General features: G+C 31.8%; 2 protein-coding genes across 3 annotated transcripts; both read left to right on the forward strand.

The window, feature by feature from the left end:
• Positions 1–1,671: 1,671 nt before the first annotated feature.
• LOC114412649 (DNA-binding protein DDB_G0278111-like) lies at positions 1,672–4,450 on the forward strand. 2 transcript variants are annotated; one of them, XM_028376617.1, is made up of 5 exons: positions 1,672–1,809; positions 1,975–2,039; positions 3,121–3,212; positions 3,993–4,064; positions 4,145–4,450. In XM_028376617.1, exons 1-5 carry the CDS (start codon positions 1,736–1,738, stop codon positions 4,181–4,183), a joined length of 342 nt encoding a protein of 113 aa, XP_028232418.1. In that variant the 5' UTR covers positions 1,672–1,735; the 3' UTR covers positions 4,184–4,450. The 2 variants fall into 2 exon arrangements, with proteins under 2 accessions (XP_028232418.1, XP_028232419.1); XM_028376618.1 differs by lacking the exons at positions 3,993–4,064; positions 4,145–4,450 and adding an exon at positions 3,325–3,975.
• A 7,496-nt stretch (positions 4,451–11,946) lies between these two features.
• LOC114412650 (two-pore potassium channel 3-like) lies at positions 11,947–20,187 on the forward strand. Its single transcript, XM_028376619.1, has 2 exons — positions 11,947–13,324; positions 19,441–20,187. Exons 1-2 carry the CDS (start codon positions 12,192–12,194, stop codon positions 19,586–19,588), a joined length of 1,281 nt encoding a protein of 426 aa, XP_028232420.1. The 5' UTR covers positions 11,947–12,191; the 3' UTR covers positions 19,589–20,187.
• The last annotated feature ends 221 nt before the right edge of the window (positions 20,188–20,408 follow it).

The following is a 20,408-nucleotide window of genomic DNA, read 5'->3' on the forward strand; positions in this document are numbered from 1 at the left end:
CTTTAAAATACAATTTCATATAAAAAAAAGTTATATTTTCAAATACGACTTTGATTTCGACTCTTTTTTTTTAATAGAAGTCATGTTTTGTACTGACTTTCTTCTTTGTTAAAAAATTTTAAAAGTGAAGTCCTGCTTGCAATGATATCTTCTATGTTGTTTCACTTTTTGTCAACTTTTTGTATATAGATTTTTTAAGTTTTATAAAATTCCGTCTTTATTTTTGAGGGAGTGTAATTGATGTTATTACTTTGACACAATAAACATTTGTTAAACTTAGATGAAACTGGCTCATTCATTTTATTATGTCCATTGTAACTTTGTAAGTCTTAACCTTCTTGATTTTTTTTCATTGCAGGTCAGAATAAAAACAAAATTTGGACCTTTATATTAAGACCAATAATATTTATTTTCATGAGAGTGAATCTGATGTTGATAAATCTTATAAATGTTTTGGACTATAAATCAATATTTTAGATTGCGAAATATGTAGACAATGAACACAGATTTGAGAATTTCTAAAACTAACAAAGTCTAAAAAAAGTGACAAAAAGTAAAACAACATAAATATTTTAAAAATATACCCATTTTGATAATTAAAAAAAAGACGTAATATTAATTTTGGTCCATTAAATTTTTTGATTGCTTTATTTTGATATATTAAGTTAAAAAAAGTTAAACTTTGTTAAATTCTAAAATTTTAAATTATTAATTTAAAATAACTAGCACTAAAAACTGTTACTATATATATATTTTTAGGTTTAATTATTTATTTAGTTTTTATCATTTTTAAATTTATCTCTTTGTTTTTACAGTTAATGAGTGAATGTTTTACTTCCTAGAGCTTAATAAGTAAATTTTTGAATACATGGTATTTACATTTTAATTCTCAACCACTTGGATGCCAACAACGACAGCAAGATCTTCGCCGATGAGCTCAACAGCGCAGTCCAAACGACGCTTGGATCTGTCGTCTTGCCGGAGGAGCTTCGCTGTGTCATGGACCACCTCGAAATCGACCGCGACGGCCTCATCAACCTCTTGCCACCGTGAGTGTTTGTGAAGTTCTAGATCTCATGGGTTGCTTGGCGTTGTTGTTTGGGTGGAGGTGCGCACAACAATGCGGTGTTCTCATCCAAGGCATTTTTCTGTTACTGGAGAAGCAACAATGTTTGAAAGGGATAACTTTTAATATACCATAATGAAATAAAATTAAAATTTAATGGCCAAAAAATGATATTAACCAAAAGAAAGAAAGAGCCATAAAATACTTTGATTAAATAAAACCGTGAAGAGCTAGTATTGGCTTAATAGCAGTCCTCAAACAACCGCTTATTGCTAACGCGACCTCTTCCTCTTCCTGCTGCATCAGCATCAGAGCACCCGCTAGGGTTTCTTCTGCACACCCAACCAAATGGTACGTTCCCATTCCCATTCTCATTCTCGTTAGCCAATTAACGAAATTTTCGAGTGACTAGTTCTTCTGGCTTTGCTATTTTCTTTTTCTTCCAACGAAAGCACTCAATGGAATCTCTCATAAAACTAGCTTCTTTGCAACTCCTTTGGGTTTCATAATTGTTAATTGATTATCATTGTCTGGTTCAGGCTGATCCTGAGTTGGAAGCAATCAGACAGAGAAGGTTGCAGGAGCTTATGGTGGCGTGGTTAGAGAATCAGAGATCATTCGTTTTACTTTTTTTTTTTCACCCTAGAGAGTGATAGTTTGCTTGTAATTATGTTTGGATTTGCTGATTTACAGGGAAATCAACAGAACTCTGAACAGGAGAAAGCTCAGGATGATGCAAAGAGGTTAGTTAGTTTATGAGTCTATGACTACAGATTTCTTGTTCTGTTAAGCTAATTATTTTACCTCAGAAACTTGTTTATAACTGTAATCATCTTTCATATGTATTTTTTTCCTTGCCCTTGGAGTGAAACCAATTATTGATATGAATGGAAAAACAATTAATTTAGGGAGGCTGAGGAACGGAGACAGATGATGCTTAGTCAGATATTGTCTGCTGAAGCGCGAGAAAGGCGTAAGTTTATAAAGCAATTTTGCTGTCTTTAGAATGACTCTCTTTTTTCCTTTAAAACTTGGTATGGTTAATGTTTGTCTTAAAAGTACATGAATGTGTATTGTGCTGTATTGCTTGTTGAAGATAAAAGTGAATCTTTTGTGGTTTGTGATGGCATAAGTTAAAAATTCAATTCTTCTTTTAGTCATGCATGCAACAATGAATGTAGCGATACAAATTGGGGACATAGTTGTTATTGTTAATGATATATATATTATAGGTTTATGGTTTTCTTAAACTTTTTGTGTTTTGTATTTGTACCATATCTGGTATGGGTTGATATTTTGACAAAACACAAACGATGTACATAGTTGATGCACAATCATAAAACATGCATTAAAACATAAGAATATATAAGATATTATTACTAGATGTTATATTTCCATTTATAATCTTGTTGTGACTAAAGTCTTCAAAATTTATACCAAAATGCACACTATTGAAGAAGATATTACTATTTAGATAATGTGCCTAAATAAGTTTCCATCCAAGATATGCTTTTAAGTATTGGAAAACTTTAAAAAATGAAATTTCAAATTCACTGATGGATTTTGACACCCCCCACCTCAAAAGAAAAAGTATCTTTGAAGACTGTTCTGGTACTGGTAGCATGTTAAGTAGAAATTTCTTGCATTTTTCTCTATCCCTTTGCTTTCAGTTCTCCTTTTGCCCATATTTGCGTACTCTGTGTTCTAGGTAGGTATCCTCTGAGGATGTCATAGGGTGATAGTAGTTGCTTCAGTGCAACTTTATTTTTCCACTCTGTACATTTAAGATTTTAACACTGCATTTTGGACTGCTGTTTTATTTTTTTGGATATTGTAGTTGAATATTTAGTCTTAGTGAAACATGTAATAATGAATAATTATGGGGTGTGGAATAGAAATACTTGTGTGGTATGCATCAGGTATAAATGGCTTTTGATTGTTGTTTTGGACTTCATTAGCATGTGGATATTATTAAGGTGTTTTTAGTAAATCAATTGGCTACAAATAATTGGCTTTCTTACATAATTTCAAATTTCTGCTATCATTATATGCAGTTGCTCGAATAGCTTTGGTGAAACCTGAGAAAGCAAGGGGTGTTGAAGATTTTATATTGAGAGCTGCTCAGATGGGTCAGATAACTGAAAAGGTATAATATTAGATCTTGTTTTCTGCTGAAGCTTTCTCATTCTGGTCACCAATTGTTGGTAATATTCTTAATATAAACTTAATGAATTTTTTTGTGTGATATATTTTTGTAGATTGGTGAAGTTCTAGTTGTACCATTTATTTGTTCGAAGTTAGAACATCAATAAAGGTCCTCAATCTATAATTGCATGCTATGCATTCACGTGACGGCTTTCTATTAGGATTTATGAAAAAGTTGGTGACATATCCTCAAATAGTCTAATATAGTTTTTCAATATTAGAGGTTTAGTGTTCTCATCTTCATGTGTAACTTGCATGGAATATCAGTGTTGCATAATAGTCACTTTGCTAAGTATAATAAGTGTATAAAGGGATGACCAATACAAGAGGATCCCACTTGGTGGGGTTTGGTGAGGGGTAGATGCTTGCCCCTGCAAATGGAGAGGCTGTTTTCGAGATCTGAACCCTGTTTCCAAGGCTCACCTGGCTAGAAGTTAGAATTTATTTGACAGTTCCAATTGTGTTGTTATGTGCATTATCTGTGGGATGATGGTTTTGCCTTTGGTAGTTGCGGCTAGTAATGTTAATCTTCTATTTCCCTTTGAATAATGAAAGCAAATAAATCCCTTTCAAAAAGTGGGAGTGAGAAATACCAGGTGAAAATTTTTGCTTATATACGGCGAGTTCCATTGGAACGTTAAAGTAATTTTTCATATGATGCATTATTGTATCAAATATGAGTTCATCTACCATGCCTCTAATCTAATAATGGCATATTTAGGTTTCTGAGGAAAGGCTCATATCACTGCTGGAACAGATAAACAACCAAACAACAAGGCAGACAAAAGTTACAGTAAGTTGTAGAATATTTGTTACATTTTCTATTCTTATTTTCTGAAGTATTTATTTACTTGCCATTTTTTGCCATTTCAGATACAGAGGCGTCGAAGTGTTCTCGAGGATGATGATTAACTTTCACTGTCTCTTTAAACGGCGTGCCTTAAGTATTTGATTTCATGCTTTAGTATGTGTATTTTACTGTCAAATCAAAGTATTGCATAAGTGGATTGTGAAATATCTGTTTCAGCTTGAAATTTTGGCTGTCTTGCCAGGCCTCCTAATGAATTAAACTACACAATACTTGAAAGCTTATTATTTTGACACATTCATTTGTAAAACAATTTCTAGCATGTGGATGGCATTTCAAAGAATACATGTTGTAATTTTCCACTAAAAAAATTTAACTTTTTGTTTTCATTTTCCTTACACAAGACACCCTTAGAGGGCGTTTGCTAGATGAAAATTTTACTTTCTCATAATCTTAAAGTGAGAATCTATGATTTTTATGATTGATTTGCAATTAATAAAAATAGATTGTCAGGAAATTATGATTTTCGAAAATTAATTTTAGTTCACTTTTTTGCAAAAACATTCCCAAGCAAAGGGGGTAGAAATTTAACTTTTCTTAGTGGTGAAAACTTTTTAATTACATGTTTTACATGAATTTCTAATTTTCAGGAAACATATTAAAACTAATTAAACATATTTTATACCTTCTCAAGAATCATGATTCTAAGAAATTGATTTTCTCATGAATCATGTTTTTTGGTATGAAAAAATTTCTTCTCCGCCAAATGTCCTCATAGTGTTGCGTTCAACTAGACATGGTAGAAGATCATTGTGATTGTTTTAACGCTCAAGTTGGTTTAAATTGATCTTTTTAATTCCAGCTTTGGTGTTTGTGGCAGTTTTGATATAGCTAGTATAAAGATTTTTATGGATTTGACTTTTATAAAATGAGGGAAATGCATTTTAGAATAAGTGAGGGAAGTGCATTTTAGAGAATAAAGGACAATGATAACTATTGATTAGAAATTAACAGTTAAGATTGTAATTAATTTTAGATTTTTATTATACATGTATTTGATTTTATTATAATTTTCAACTATTAATTTTTTAATTAAATATTGTGAATATTTTATTCTTTAGAGGGCATCTATAAAACTTTTACAAGATCCAAATCTGGTACTTTTTGTACCAAAAGGGTGAGTAGAAATTGAGTTGTCGATTTATGGAGGGACGGTGTCGGTGCTCGTGCTCTAAAACTGAGTTCAACGCATTTAACTATCAGAAATATTCTCTCTATGGAAATTAATTTCGACATCAACTTGTTTCTAAATACGGGAAGTGAAATGGTACACATAAGAATCACCGAAATGCTAAGTTTTATGATTTGGAGGTCAAATTGATGCTTTGTTTAGGCTTAATTAAGATTTTTGGTCTGAGAGATTGCTTTTTTTTTATTTGATTTATCATTTTTAGTCTTTTAAAATCAAGTATTTCATTAGACATTTTTTATATAAGATTGTCGTTTTGTTTGTGATCTGTTTGTTTTCTCCATAGCGGTCATTTTGTTTGTTTTTTTTTTCTCCAGTATTTTATATAATAACGTGAATTTTTTATTCTTGATATTATATGAGAAATTGTGATAATGGATTAAAAGTAAGTAAAAATGATACTTAATGAAAAAAGTGGAAATTTATAGAGATTATTGGATAAAAAATATTTTATAAAGGATTCATTTGAAAATAAAAAATAAAATTGAATGAAAATGGTTGTGAAATTTTGAGGAATAAAAAGCTTAAATAAACTTGTTAAGATTAAAGATTGCATTGATATTAACTTTATTCAACATAGTGTTGAATAGGGGGAAATAGAGGGAAGAGAAGGGGAGTGGAGAATTTTTTTTATTAACTTGTATTATTTGGTTCAATTTTTCGAAGGAAAGGAGAATGGATGGGAAGCTAAAATTTTCTGATGTTCTCTTCCAATGTTGGAGAGATTTGGAGGAGAGGGGAGAAGATTTAAAACATTTTAAGCGTAATGACAAAAAATATTTTTACTTATATTTTGAAAAATAAAACTATAAGAATATAAAAATAAATTACTTTTAAAAATTTCTTCTCCGTGTGAACCAAATAAGAAAAGGGTTACTTTCCTTTCCCTTCATTCCTCTCAACCAAATAAAATGTCCAATCAAAACCTCTCATCTTCGTAAAATTCCTTTCCTTTTTTCCTCTTAACAAAACAAAATGTCTAATAAAAACTCTTCTCCTCCTTTTCCCTGCATTAAAATTCTTTTCTTTTCCTCCCATCCTTTTAATTAAAGAGACCCTACAAGATAAAATTATGTCACCTGTATTTTTCAAAGAATAAAGTGATTATTTTGTAGATGTAGGCGAGAAACATAAAGAGTGTCATATTAGAAGAGGGAGAAATAATGTAATCAACCTTTTAGGCCAGACATTCTACAATGAAATAATAGATAACATATTCTTATGTGTATAAATATTTTAAAATGAAACTATATATTACATAAAAATGTAAACATGTAATTTTCATAAAAATGATATGTTTTATTACATTGAATAAGATAGTTTTAATAAATTTTTAAAAAATATATCTTATTTATTATTACATAATATTTTTTTAAATTAAGTTTTGTTTAAATATATTTTTGTCCTCACAATTTAGAATTTTTTATTTTTTGTCCTTGTAAAATTATTATTTTTTATTTTTATTTTTAGTTCTTAAAACACTTTAAATAATATTTTAAACAATAAAATATGTTATCTAAAACGTTATAAAAACAAAATAAACATATTTTATAAGGACTAAATAAAAATTTAATTTTACAAGCATTAACTAAAAATATATTTAAGCCTTAAGTTTTTATATATTTTATTCTTTATTAATTTACTAAGTTTAGATTTTAATTCCTTTATAATGAGGTTTGGTTTGTATTTCAGATCATGTTAAAAAAACAGTCACTTTAAATGCATGATATGTAGTTAAAATTACTGTGATCCGCATTTCAATAAAAGCAAAAACAAAAGTCCTTATCTTTTTGTAAAAATATTTTTATGTCAAAAGTAATTTTTCATCATCTGATTTTCAACACATGCTCTAAGTTTGTGTATTATCATAGTTGCATTGCATGTTGATATACCACAATGAGTTGAGAATTCAACTAAGATTGAATTGGATTAATAATTTTATTAAGTTCAACTTAATCTAACTCATTTTTTTGGCATGGTAAGGATAAGTTAAATAGGCTTAGCTTATTTTTATATCTCTTTAACATAAAATAATATTAAAAAAGCGGTTAATTGTTTTATGACTATATAGATCTTTTCTTAAACTTTTAGGTCCTTCCAGCCCTAGGACTTTGATCATCGCCCCTCCAGTGCTGTCATAATCAGTTAGAATTAAATTGTTGGTTTTTGTCATGGATAAGGGGAAATTATTATTTTGACTATTGAAATATTAGGTTGACGTTAATTTTAATAATAAATAACAACACATTTTTTTTTAGTTATAGTAAATTGACAATAATACAGTCTCGTAATAGCCGTAAGAAACATTAATTAATTTAATCTATTAATTTCACGGTTTATGCCCATGATTAGTGTTACATTTTATGACTAGAAGATTAAATGTGTCTTTAGATGAATGTTTACTAAATTAATTTTGAACGAAATTAATTTTAGTTACAAAACATATACATGTATTTTTTTTTCTTATCTTGAAAGCAAGTTTGCTAAATTTAGTATATATTTTTTTAATTCAACACAAAAACCATTTTTTTTATCACTTTTAGTCAAATCGAAGTTTAGAAACAAAATCAATTTTATTTTTCAATAACCAAACATCTATATTTTTATAAAATCAAATTGGACTACAGTTAAAATCAAGTCGCATTATCTCTATACTATGAAACCAAATACACTCCAAAATAATTTCACAATTTTTTTAGACCAAACGAATATTGGTGCTATCTGACCTAAATGAACGTTTATTTTATTTGATGTATATGCTATGAGAGATTTTATCAGTTTGTGACTTGTGAGGTTCAGCTCTCCGCAGACTTATTCATACTCAAATATTTAAGTCAGATGTATACGTATAACAACAATTAGCATCCTATCTATATAACGCTAAGAGACAAGTGTGTTTGCATCATTGAATAATATGTATATATAACTTTATTTTATCGTTTGACAAGTTTTGTGGATTTCCGTAAAAGAAGAAATCTAATGAAAGGTTCTTTTCCCAGTCAAGAAAGGCAAATCACGCGACTTATGGTTTTTAATTAAGAGGAATAGAATAGATAGTTTATACAATACGACGAAGAGTTATTTAAAAATCTTACTTATTTTGTATGGTTTTACAAATTAAATACTATAGTTTAGTCTGATAAAATACGACAAAGAGATTATCACTCTTGATCTACAAGGATTTAGTTGTACATCGCGTTTTTTGGTATAACAATAGGTCAATATCTAGATTTGTGGGTCTAACTAATTTCTCTTTGCATCCAACTAGTCCACTAATTAAGCATAAAGTATTCCCAAACGACACTACTTTTCGTTTTTTTTTTTTTTAAGAAAAACGACACTACTTCTCGAACATTACAATAAGGAAAAAATAAATAAATATAACATTTTCATTATATAATCCATAAATCTAGAATACGATGAGTATATTTTATGCATTTTCCTTGTGCTATAATCATGATATACATAGTGTATATTTAAGGAAAGTTTTTTTTTTGGAGTTAAGTGAATTATATGACTTTTACGTAATTGACATAATTATAGTTCAAAATTTAATCATACGCTTAACCAAATATCGCATATTCATCACTCCGAAATCAACTCCATTTTTTATGCGTATAAACAGAACTTTGAAAAATGATTAACAATAAGAAATAACACTTAAAATAAATTGTTTAATTATATTGTTAACCGAAGAAAATCTGTTCGAATCATATTCATTCTAAATGATCCATCGATATGTATATGAGATTTACATACTTTAATGAGGGGTATATTTACATCAGTTGTTTAAAGAAAATTTTGTTGTCTGACTATATCAATTACAGTCTATTGCATCTGGCTAGGAACAAGTTGATTTTTAAAGATTATCAATTTTCTGTAACGAGGTTATTAGCAAGATTAAGTTTCTTATGTATAGACAAGCACACATGTTGCATTTGTTTTAACATCTTGATACAGATCTTCTTGTATTATGAGGGATTTTTTTATTTTTTCTATGTCCCGTTTATTGTTGTATCATTTTGGGTTTAATATAATTTAAATTTTTTTTTTAAAAAAAAACCTAACCGTGTTAAACTACTTGATTAACACAAGCTAATCTAAATCCGCGTTAAATATGTTGATGGTGTCAGAATATATTCCTTCATTTTTGTCTCGTCAATCATCATGCAGACAGGCATGGCCACTAATTCAGCGTCCATCATGATCATGTCAACATAACGACGGTGCCCTTCTTCTCTCGCTAATGACCAAACCAACTAATAATAGATAAATTCTCTTCCTATGTTGCAATCAGATCATAAAGTTTGCGACCTTTTTCTCCCCCTTCCGTTTCACATTCACATGACCATGACTCAGGGTAGCATTACTTTTATAGCTGCCCTATCCCCATATCTCACCCTTTTTTTTTTATCATTTTGGACCACCACACAAATAATAGTTTCTTTTACTTTTTTTTCTGATTTAGAGAGAATCTTATTTGAGGGCCAGTGGAGATTCAAGTCTTAGATTTACTAAATTATGGGATGCTAACTCTTTTCATTTTACTTTTTTTAAGAACTCTTTTCATTAGACTTAATTCTTTTAATTTTGACAAATGAAAGTTGAGTATTACATAAGGAGCTATTTTCTTTTTTTTGCAATACAGTGAACTAAGGTTCAAATTGTTATTCAATATAATAGAAGAGATTATTTTGTTTCTTATAATATAGCGAACTAAGTTCGAATTTCTATTAGTATAAGTATTGCATTTAATATTTGATAGTGTCTAAAATAAGATGAATTATTAGATAATTTAAAAGTATCTTGTTTACGCTTGATAAATAAACCTTTACTTATGGGATAGTGTAACACTTCAATTGAATCTCATAAGAATGAGAAATATCAATAGTTGTGCAAGTATGCATGACACTATATAATATAAAATAACTTTAAAAAATTAATTAGTATTATTTATATCACTAATAAGAGCATCTACTTTTTTTTAGCTTGTCACTTAAGAATTACACATTTAAATATGTTTAACTTGAAATAATTATGAGATAAGTGATTTTTTAGAAATTTTTTTAAAAAATATGTGAGTAGAAATAAAGCATGCTAAAAAGTTGAATGTTGATTTATGGAGACAATTAACTAAAAATACATATTTCGACTAAGTATAAATACATGTATTACCTAAACTTTTTAAGCATGGATGGAGATGTGGATGAGTATTATACTCGTACTCATACCTGCGATCATAACCATTTTTTGTCACAACATATATATACATAATATATATTAAATATTTTATTATTATAATTTTTAAAAATATAAATCAATTAGATTAATAGTTAAATAATTAAATAAAAAACTTAAAATATACATTTAACTAAAAATATAATTGAATTTTTAATTTTTTATCTTTATTTTTTTGTTATTCGTTATATTAATATTATTTGAATTAAAATATAATAAAAAACTTAATATTTAAAAATATATAGGTAAATTAAAATTACAAAAAAGAGTGTAGCAAGTTACCGCATGTATATCTAAACCCAAATAAACACGACAAAGATAAAAATAGGTATTAAAATTTTAAATCCAATTTTTTTATACCCGAACCCGTATTCACCTCACCTTTTGTGGGGACAGAAAGAGCGAAACTCATCCCCACCCAGTTGGTTGCCATCCCTAATCATATTTCTATAATCTCAACCAATTTATTTATTTTTGTCTAAAATAAGATGAGTTATTAGATAATTTAAAACTATCATGTTTATATAATCTCAGCCAGTTTTTTCATATTACATATGGCTCACAATTGGATAATATATGGATATCCGATTTTGGCATACTTATGCAACAATTCACAACAAGATTAAGTCTCTGGCTACTCAGCAATGACAAATTTCTTTTGGCAAAATTGCAAAACATGGCTCTGCCAATTCAGATCCTTTCACAACTTGGAATAGCTGCCGCCGGCATATGCAACTTTCTGTTTTGGCAGATGCGTCTAGTTTAAACTCGTTCTTATTTTTTATTTTTTTCCTTTTGGTTGTTTGTTTCTTGTTTTCTTCGTTGACAAAAAAAAAGGAATCACTATTACATTAAGTATAAACCCAAACACTTAATTGATAAGATCTAATTCACTTAATTAAATAAAATGTATAAATTATTTGAATCTCGATTACGTATATTTAATCCCTACTAATAAAAAAAACACAAACACTTGGATTAGCACCTTATGTTGGAACAAGCTAATTTTTTAAAAGATTATCAATTTTCTGTAATAGAAGTTATTAATAAGATTAAATTTTTTATGTATAAACAAACACATCTATTGTATTTTAGTATCTTAATTTAGACCTTATTGTATTAAGAAAACTTTTATTTTTCTCTAACTATATACCCCATGATGTATCATTTGTAGTTTAATATAATTTACATTTTTCTAAGAAAAAAACACAAACACTTGGACTAACACCTTTTTGCTAATAATAATTACCTTCAATCATGGCCAGTTGATTCTAAAAGAAGACACACGGGAGAATTAAAAAGAAAAAAAATTTGGGCCACTTGCCACCCAGAAGCGCGTGAGTGTAGCATCTACCTCCGAATGAGTGGTACCCAAATCATAGTTAACATTGTCACCCCCCACGTCAACACCGTCCTCTTTCCTGTACCCATGTACTGCAAATCTCTCTCTCTTCTCTATCTGTTTTAACTTCCACCCCCACTTTGCTCTCTTAACACAAACCACTCTCTTCTGCATTTCCACAAACAATTTCCCTCCATTCCGAAACCGACCCATATCACCAAAACTGTTCTATCTTCCAAAGCCACCGCCTTTGCTTCCGTTAAATCTGTGTTTGGTTACCCTTATGGAAAAGGAGCCTCTGCTCCCATACTTCAGCCCCAGAAAGAAGCCTCAACTATGTCCCTTGCCAGAGCACGACGAAATCGTTCTTCCAATGACCCCTTCAGAATTCAAGGACCGTCTCATCTTTGGTCCTTCTCCTTCCTCTGCTTCCCCAAGGGACCCTTCACCTCTTGCTGATGCCTTAACACTTTCTCACAATTCCCCAAAATGTTCCTCTTCTAACTCACAGGACTATGCATCATCACCACTATTTGATTCCCAACAAAAACAACAACAACTCAACTCTTGGCTCCTTGACCCCAATTACGAGTCGTGGCGGAAAACGAACCTTCATCGGTCGAAAACCGCGCCGGCCATGGCCGTGATCAGCGATTTCAACCCCCACTCCACCGTGCAAAGACCCAAATTTGCCAGCCAGAGTATTGTGTGCCAGGGTGTTATTCTTCTTGCTCTTTATTTGGCATTAGGGGTTGTCATTTATTGGTTCAATCGTCATAATTTTACAGCTACTGAGACTCATCCTATAGTTGATGCATTGTATTTTTGTATAGTGACAATGTGCACAATAGGGTACGGTGATATCACTCCCAATAGTACAGCCACTAAGCTTTTCTCTATATTGTTTGTGTTGGTGGGGTTTGGATTTATAGACATATTGTTGAGTGGGATGGTTAGCTATGTGCTTGATTTGCAGGAGAATCATATGTTGACGGCAGTGAAGGGAAGGAGGGGTGAGAAGGATGGGAAGTCTTATATAATTGATGTGAAGAAAGGGAGGATGAGGATTCGGTTGAAGGTGGCGCTGGCGTTGGGGGTTGTGGTGATTTGTATTGGGGTAGGTGTGGGGGTTATGCATTTTGTGGAGAAGCTTGGATGGTTGGATTCGTTTTATCTTTCGGTTATGTCAGTTACCACGGTTGGGTATGGAGACCACGCGTTCAAGACCATGCACGGTCGGATCTTTGCTGCGATTTGGTTGCTTGTGTCGACGCTTGCTGTGGCCCGGGCGTTCCTCTATTTGGCTGAGGCGAGAGTGGATAAGCGGCATAGGAGGATGGCAAAGTGGATTCTTGGTCAGGATATGACTGTTTCTGAGTTTCTTGCAGCAGACATAGACAATAATGGCTTTGTGAGGTATGGACTGATGCATTTCAATTGCATAGAAATTGAGTGATTTTTTACATCAATTGATATTTTTGTTCATGAAAGTAGTGCACTGAAATGTATTTCCTACTCAGATACTTAGATTTACAAGATCTCCCCCCCACCCCCATGCACCATGGACCACTTTTTGAAGGATGAACTTAGTATCCGATTAAATACCTCGAGATATTAGCTATAATTTACCCAACTAATTTTAAATTCTTGGATTCACTTTGTTTCTCTTTTTCTCACTGTTTTGTTGCATTGATTGTAGAATTGAGCATCAACAAGTAATGATAAACTGGTTCTTTTTTATTTTCTTTTATTGATATCAGATAAACATGTGTACCCAAAACCCATCAGTTGACCTAAAGCTGTATATGGTGTCTTTGGTAAAGTGGACAACTTGCATGCCATCAGAAACTTTGTTTGAAAAAGTGCAACTTGAAACGGTAAATAGTGGATTAAACCATAAGCATGAAAAAAGGAAAAAAAATCGGATGTTGAAGGAGTTGATCAAACATATGCTTTGCTTATACTTGGCTACCAAATATTGAATAATTCTTGGTGTTAGGATATATGGAAATATACAAAAATATCTTATCATATCTAAGATAATACTCTAGAATTAGTTTCCCTATTACCTCTTTTTCTTTTCAGATTACCATATTCTCTTCTTTTATCAGAATTTGTTTTCATAATTAGTTAGGGTTATGATATATAATGAGGGTTAATGCTATAAGTTTTATGAATATATCAAATACATGAATACACTGTAATACATCATTATTTAGTCTCAACATAGGATCAGAGTGGTACCATCTTCCATGATCTGTTTTGTCACTAATTTGCTACTGAGCGCCCTAAAATTCAGAGTTATTTTCATTCATGATTGTCCTTGCGAATTAATCGTCTTTCATGTCATGTTAACCCTTTGACATCTTTTGACGTTTTAACTCCCTTGCACTATGTTATTCCATCCTACGCGTCCAAGCTTCTTCCGATTGTGTTTCATTCTGATGGTCTCCTTCTCCATCTTAGCTTTCGACATGCATTTTGTCGGTGTTTCAGGAAATTTTCTGCCTACCGTGTCCTCCTTCTAGTAGTTATTGGTTGTGTTCTTTATTCTGGTGATCTCTTTCATTGGTTTCTTCCATTGCCATGACATCTCCGGATTTTTATCTCCTCAACTACACGTTTTTTTTTAGTTTGGTTGTATTCTTGATTCTGGTCATTTTTCTTTCATTGGTTTCTTCTACTGCTGTGTTATATCTGGCATGCCATCCCTATTTCTCTTCAGGTTCTTGTCTCCTTTGACGTGAATTTTTCCGATGTGTTTCACATAATTTCTGGTCATTGTTGCCAGTCCTCCAATGTCATGTCATCATTCCAACAAGTTCAGATCTCTAGTTTGCCATTTGTGATTTTTTCAGCATTTTTTGTGATTGTTTGGTTCAAATTATAACTTATTAAATGCATCATGGACCACCTTTTGAAGTAAGAATTATTAAATGCCTAGATATATCAACTAAACTTTTGGCATCTTCTTCAGTAATATAAAATATGATCTGAGAAGTAAAAACAGAAAAAAAAAAGTTTAACTTAAACAAAAATTATATTCCTTCTTTTACAGATTTGGTAATATCTTAAACTCTTGTTATTCAATTAAGGGCAAATATTTGTAGTTGAATGTCAGTTTTTTTGTGTAAGACATATTGTAACCATGGAGTATAGCAGAATTGCTGCATGATGTTGACAAGGAAATTAGTGTTTTTGGAGCAAGGCATGTCATGATGGAAATTTAGGCATCTATTGAAAAAATTAAGAACTTTATTTGTCACACATTTGGTAAATTTTTGGAGTTCTTTGATTTCCTTTTATTTTGTTTACTGGCAAGACATTGAAAAATCACATATATGGATGTTGATTGTTCTGATCATATTTACCTGTCCAATCTTATCCTTTGAGGTATCCATTTATGGAGGCAATTGCCTTGTTATCCAATGTAGTTTTTACCATTTTATTCACCAAGTTGTAGTCAATCATTATTTAATGTGTAGAATATGCATTTTAAATTTTTTATATTATTTAGTGTTAGTGTAATTGCTTGGTATATGGTTTTACTTCTTAGGCCTCTTCTGTTGTAGATATGAAATCAGAAAACTAGATGATAAAATTCTTAACCAATAAGTGTATTTTTGGTTGGGCTATTATATTACAGTAGTTTTCACGCTTTACTTGCTCAACATGGTTTTCCACATTAGTGTTACTGTTTGTTTCTATGTGATATTTTCTTCATTATGTTGGATGTTGTGAGTTTAAGCTTAGAACCAGATAGCTATACATTATACACTGCAGGTTCCTGTATTACTTTGGAAAGGAAATAGAACATTATCATGTTCTATTATATTGTCTCATAATATTGGAACTGCATCATTCTGACTCCAGTTACATCTTGATCCAACTAATCCAAAGAAAAATGATATATTTAGTTGTAGACGACAATGAGGACTCCATTGGAGGAAAAATCCCAAGAATTGTACTGTATTTTAAGCTTTCTTAGGGTGTGGTGCAGGAGTAGTCTCCACTTGGGTATTAGCGGCTAGGATCTGACCATAAGGTGCTTCTAGTGGGTTTTGAACCCCTGCCCTTCAGTAATGTCCACCCACATGGAGTTAAGGGACCATTGGTTTGAGAAAACACATTTTGTTTTCGTTTTCTATTTTCACAACATTTCTTGTTTCAAAAGCTTGTATATGAAACAGTTAAAATAAAAAAGGAAAACAAAAAACAATATAAAAGTTATTTCCTATATAAACTTTTGAAAATAGAAAACAAAATTAAAACTAGGTGACAATTATGCAATTAAAGGTGAAAAAAAAACTGTTTCTCAAACCAAACGACCCTTGTGGTTTACTATATTTGAAACACATCCATTCTATTCACCTATCTCCATCATTGATACCTGCATGTTATGTATCAAGACCTGAAAGATTTCATGTTAATAATGAGAATTTAACTGATGTTAGTTACAGGACAAAAGATAATGATAACATAAAAAATATGGGCAGAAACTATATGCTGATCCACCTTCTTGTTGTCTGTTAAAGTAGTATTCAATGATCTCATGACAGAAATAGCAAGAAAGGTCTGGACTACCCCTCACAACTTTCTAATTTTGAAAAAGTTCCCTAGCTGTATCCCATTATTCCCCCTTTATAGTAAGTAAATGGTTTACAATTTAAAACAGAAAAACTATCCCTAAATGTGCCCATCCAGCTAAGGACCAACTACTTCCTCTTAAAATACACTTGCTTAATCATGGACCTGTTATCGATACTCCCCCCAAAACTTTCACCTTGTTCTCAAGGGGAAATGAAGGGAAACTGTTCTAAATGGCTGCAAATTGTTCCCATGAATGCTCACAAGGAGGAAGATGCTCCCACTGGATGATGGCTTCTGCTGCTCACTGATCCCCATAACTAACAGCTAACACATCTTCTGGTTTGGTTGTAATTCCCATTCCTCGCTTAAACTAGTGGTAGAGGTTGTGCCACTGATAATGCTGGCAGTGCCTTCTTCAGTAGGCATACATGGAAAACAGGATGGATGTGAGCATGCTCTGGGAATGCTAGCTTTGTATGCAACCGAACCAATTCTCTGGAGAATTTTGCAGGGACCATAGTAATGCAGTGATGACTTCTCATTCCTCTAACTTGCTAAAGATTTCAATCGGTAAGGTTGAACCTTAAGATATACCCTGTCACCCACACTGAACTCTAGTTCCCTTCTTTTCTTGTCTGTATAACACTTCATCCTTTGTTGAACATGGTCCAGGTTTTGTTTAAGTTGCTGCAACATATTATCTCTTTCCATTTTAAGTCGAATAACACCTTCTATCTTCGAGGGAAAAGTATCTCCTGGAGTGGTGTGACCATATAGAATTTGAAAAGGAGACATCTTGGCTGAACTAGGGTATGTGGTATTAAACGAATACTCCATCCAAGATAGCCAGTTAGGCCATGGTTTTGGATTCTCCCCTGAAAAACAACGTTAATATGTCTCTAAGCACCTATTGACCACTTCTATTTGGCCGTTTGAGGGTGGTATGCAGTGCTGTACTTGAGTTTTTGTGCCCGCCTGTTTGAACAATTCTGAAGATCTCCCTATGGCTGTGTTTGGTATAGAAAAGAGAAATAGAGTAGATGGAAATAAAAAGAGAGAGAAGCAATAAATGACAAATAATGTGAAAAGTTTGATTGAAGAGAAATAGAGAAAAGATGAGGAGAGAGATCAAGAGAAGAGAGGAAATAGGTAAGAAATAGTACAAGTAGGTCCCACTTTAAAATTATTTCTCAGCTATATCAATCTATAACAAACTACTTTCACTCATTTCCATCTTCACAAATTATTTCTCTCTCTCAAAACAAACGCAACCTATGAGAACGTTTCACACTCCAGATATTTTGAGAGGTTTGGACCACTCCTCACAACTTTCTAATTCTGAAGAAGTTCCCAAACAGTATCCCATTATTCACCTTTTACAGTAACTAGTTAGTAAATGGTTTATAGATGATAACCGAAAAACTATCCCTAAATGGGCCCGTCCTGCTGAGACCCAACTACTTCATCTTAAAATACACTGGCTTAATCACAGGCACCTATTAGACTATGTGAATTTCCAACTTGGAGGAAGCAATTTTCCTCTGGTGTGCATGTCTGCTACATTCCTACTCATATCCCATGGAAATAAATTTCCATTTAAATAAACTTTATATATAGCACTTGTATCTAGTGAAGTAAATCACATAAGCACCATATTCCGAATATAGCCATTAAGTGACAGAAAAATGATATTCCCTGGATTCACATTAGTTTTTTGTATGTGTATTGATATCAAATGCCATATACAACATGTATACTTTGCCGTTTTTGGAGTATCTTCACAACAACATCAACAAAGAATTTTATTTTTTCCCACTAGGAGGGGTTGGATACATGGATAAAACAATGTCAGTGTTTATTTGATGAATTATGTCTTTATACAAACCACCAACCTCTAAATCCTTTCTAAATTCTAATGGTTTTGCTTATAGTTTTTCTCAATCTCCCTCTATCTGTAGTGATAGATCTAAATCCAAGGTGAAAAGATAGGGGCTTAAAATTGACCTTTGAGGCTGACTTAGAGGACAATTTGTTATGAACTCACCTTATATTCTCACACTTGTCATGATAGGCATTATGTACCCCTTTTTTTCTTTAGGGCATTCCTCATAACCTCTCTTGGAACCCTATATATGCCCTTTTCCAAATAAATGAAAATCATATATATGTTTTTGATTCCTTTGACATCACTTCATCAATTGCTGTACTAAGTATATTGCTTCCATGGATGACCTCCTCAAGATGTTCAATAATGTGAGTCTTTTGCATTAATCTTTGCACAATTACCCTCTCCCATAGCTTCATAGTATGGTAGTATGTTCATGATCGTAATTCCCCCTTTAATTCACACAAATTTGTATATCTCCTTTGTTCATATATATATATATATAGGGATTAAAGTGGTTCTTCACTCATCTAGCATTTTATTAGACGTCATAGTCTTGCCAAAAAACTTTGGGAGCCAACTAATGCCTTTCTTTCCTACACCCTTCTATCCAGGCTTCACAAGATAATGCATTTTTTATTAATTAATTTCTTTTTACAATGGAAAATCTGATGTTGTGCTTTGCTTTTCTTGACTGCTCATCATCTATGGGTATTCTTCTGATGTTTTTTTGTTTCCCATAGTGGTTGAGATAAACATATAATTTTGAATTGTCTGCATTCCTCTTCATGATATTTTCATTATTATTTTGTCTTTCTTATTGTGGATTGTTGACAAACATGCACTTACTGTAATGTAATGTCCTAACAGTAGTTAGGTCTCATTTCTTTAACTCCAAATATCAAATTCATTTTTGCTTTTTTCTTTTCTTCAGGTCCCATCATTATTTTCTCTTTAGTGGTTTGAATTATGTTCTTTGTTTTTTATCCTAGCTAGAAAACTGTGCTAATTTATTTTGATAAGCTTTTGCTGAATATACGGAGTTTTGGACATGCAGTAAATCGGAATATGTTATATACAAGCTCAAGGAGATGGGAAAAGTATCTGAGAAGGACATCATGCAGGTTAGTGAGAAGTTTGATAGACTAGATGCTGGCAACTGCGGAAAAATAACGCTTGCTGATCTTATGGGGAATCATAATTGATGAGTTCAGTGTTGCCAATTTGAGAAGGGAGTGTCAGATTCTCAAGTTGATGGGAACTTTCTTCTTCTGGGGATTGGGAGGGATATCAGGTTGTCAAAGACGCAAGCTGGTGATTTTCCCCTTACCCTCTTGTTATGATCATTAACTCCTGACATAAAGTTGATGCTGCTGAATTGCTGGGTTCTTTTGCCTGAATTTCACAAATTATTTGGAGGATGGTAAGGTGCAAGACACCTTGCTGAAATTCGGGTATGACCAATCACATATTGTCAGATTGATGAGATGGCTTGTGATAATGGAAGGGATAATTTTGATTGGTTAAATAATTAATCTGTACATATTCTTTTTGGAAAATGAATTGCATTGATTCTTTAGCATATTATTTCTAGTGAGCCTCTCTGGGTTAGCCGTATTACACAATCAATGTGTTCGTCTTGGTGACTTTCGTGTATTGTTTTTGCCAAGATGATTCGATTAGCTCAGGCGTAATTAAATATGTTTCTTATTTAAGTTCTTTCATAATTAAATTCTTTGTTGAGTAAAGATACTGCACTTGCTTATATTCACGTATATGCCATTGGACAATACTTCCAGTTGTAGACTTCTTGTTTTTAGATGTTTCAGACTGTGCAGTGTGAATTGCACATCCTTAACATATTACGTGCAACGTTTATATTCCTTTTGGTTTGTGGCTTGATTTCAGATCCGTTTGCTTAAGTTTATTTAAAAAAATGTTTTATTTTTTAAATTTAAATAAATTTTTAGTCATGTGTTTTTCATCCTAACAAAATTATTTTTTGTTTTAAGTCCTTATAAATTA

Source organism: Glycine soja, chromosome 5 (genome assembly GCF_004193775.1).
Source record: "Glycine soja cultivar W05 chromosome 5, ASM419377v2, whole genome shotgun sequence".
In the NCBI taxonomy this organism is placed as follows: Eukaryota; Viridiplantae; Streptophyta; class Magnoliopsida; order Fabales; family Fabaceae; genus Glycine; species Glycine soja.

Bases quoted from the DNA above. Each gene is read 5' to 3' on its own strand.
- LOC114412649 (XM_028376617.1), top strand. From the start codon at position 1,736: ATGTTTGGATTTGCTGATTTACAGGGAAATCAACAGAACTCTGAACAG. The intron at 2,040-3,120 runs GTAAGTTTATAA...CATTATATGCAG, and splicing joins TGCTGAAGCGCGAGAAAGGC to TTGCTCGAATAGCTTTGGTG. The intron at 3,213-3,992 runs GTATAATATTAG...TGGCATATTTAG, and splicing joins TGGGTCAGATAACTGAAAAG to GTTTCTGAGGAAAGGCTCAT.
- LOC114412650 (XM_028376619.1), top strand. From the start codon at position 12,192: ATGGAAAAGGAGCCTCTGCTCCCATACTTCAGCCCCAGAAAGAAGCCT. The intron at 13,325-19,440 runs GTATGGACTGAT...TTGGACATGCAG, and splicing joins GACAATAATGGCTTTGTGAG to TAAATCGGAATATGTTATAT.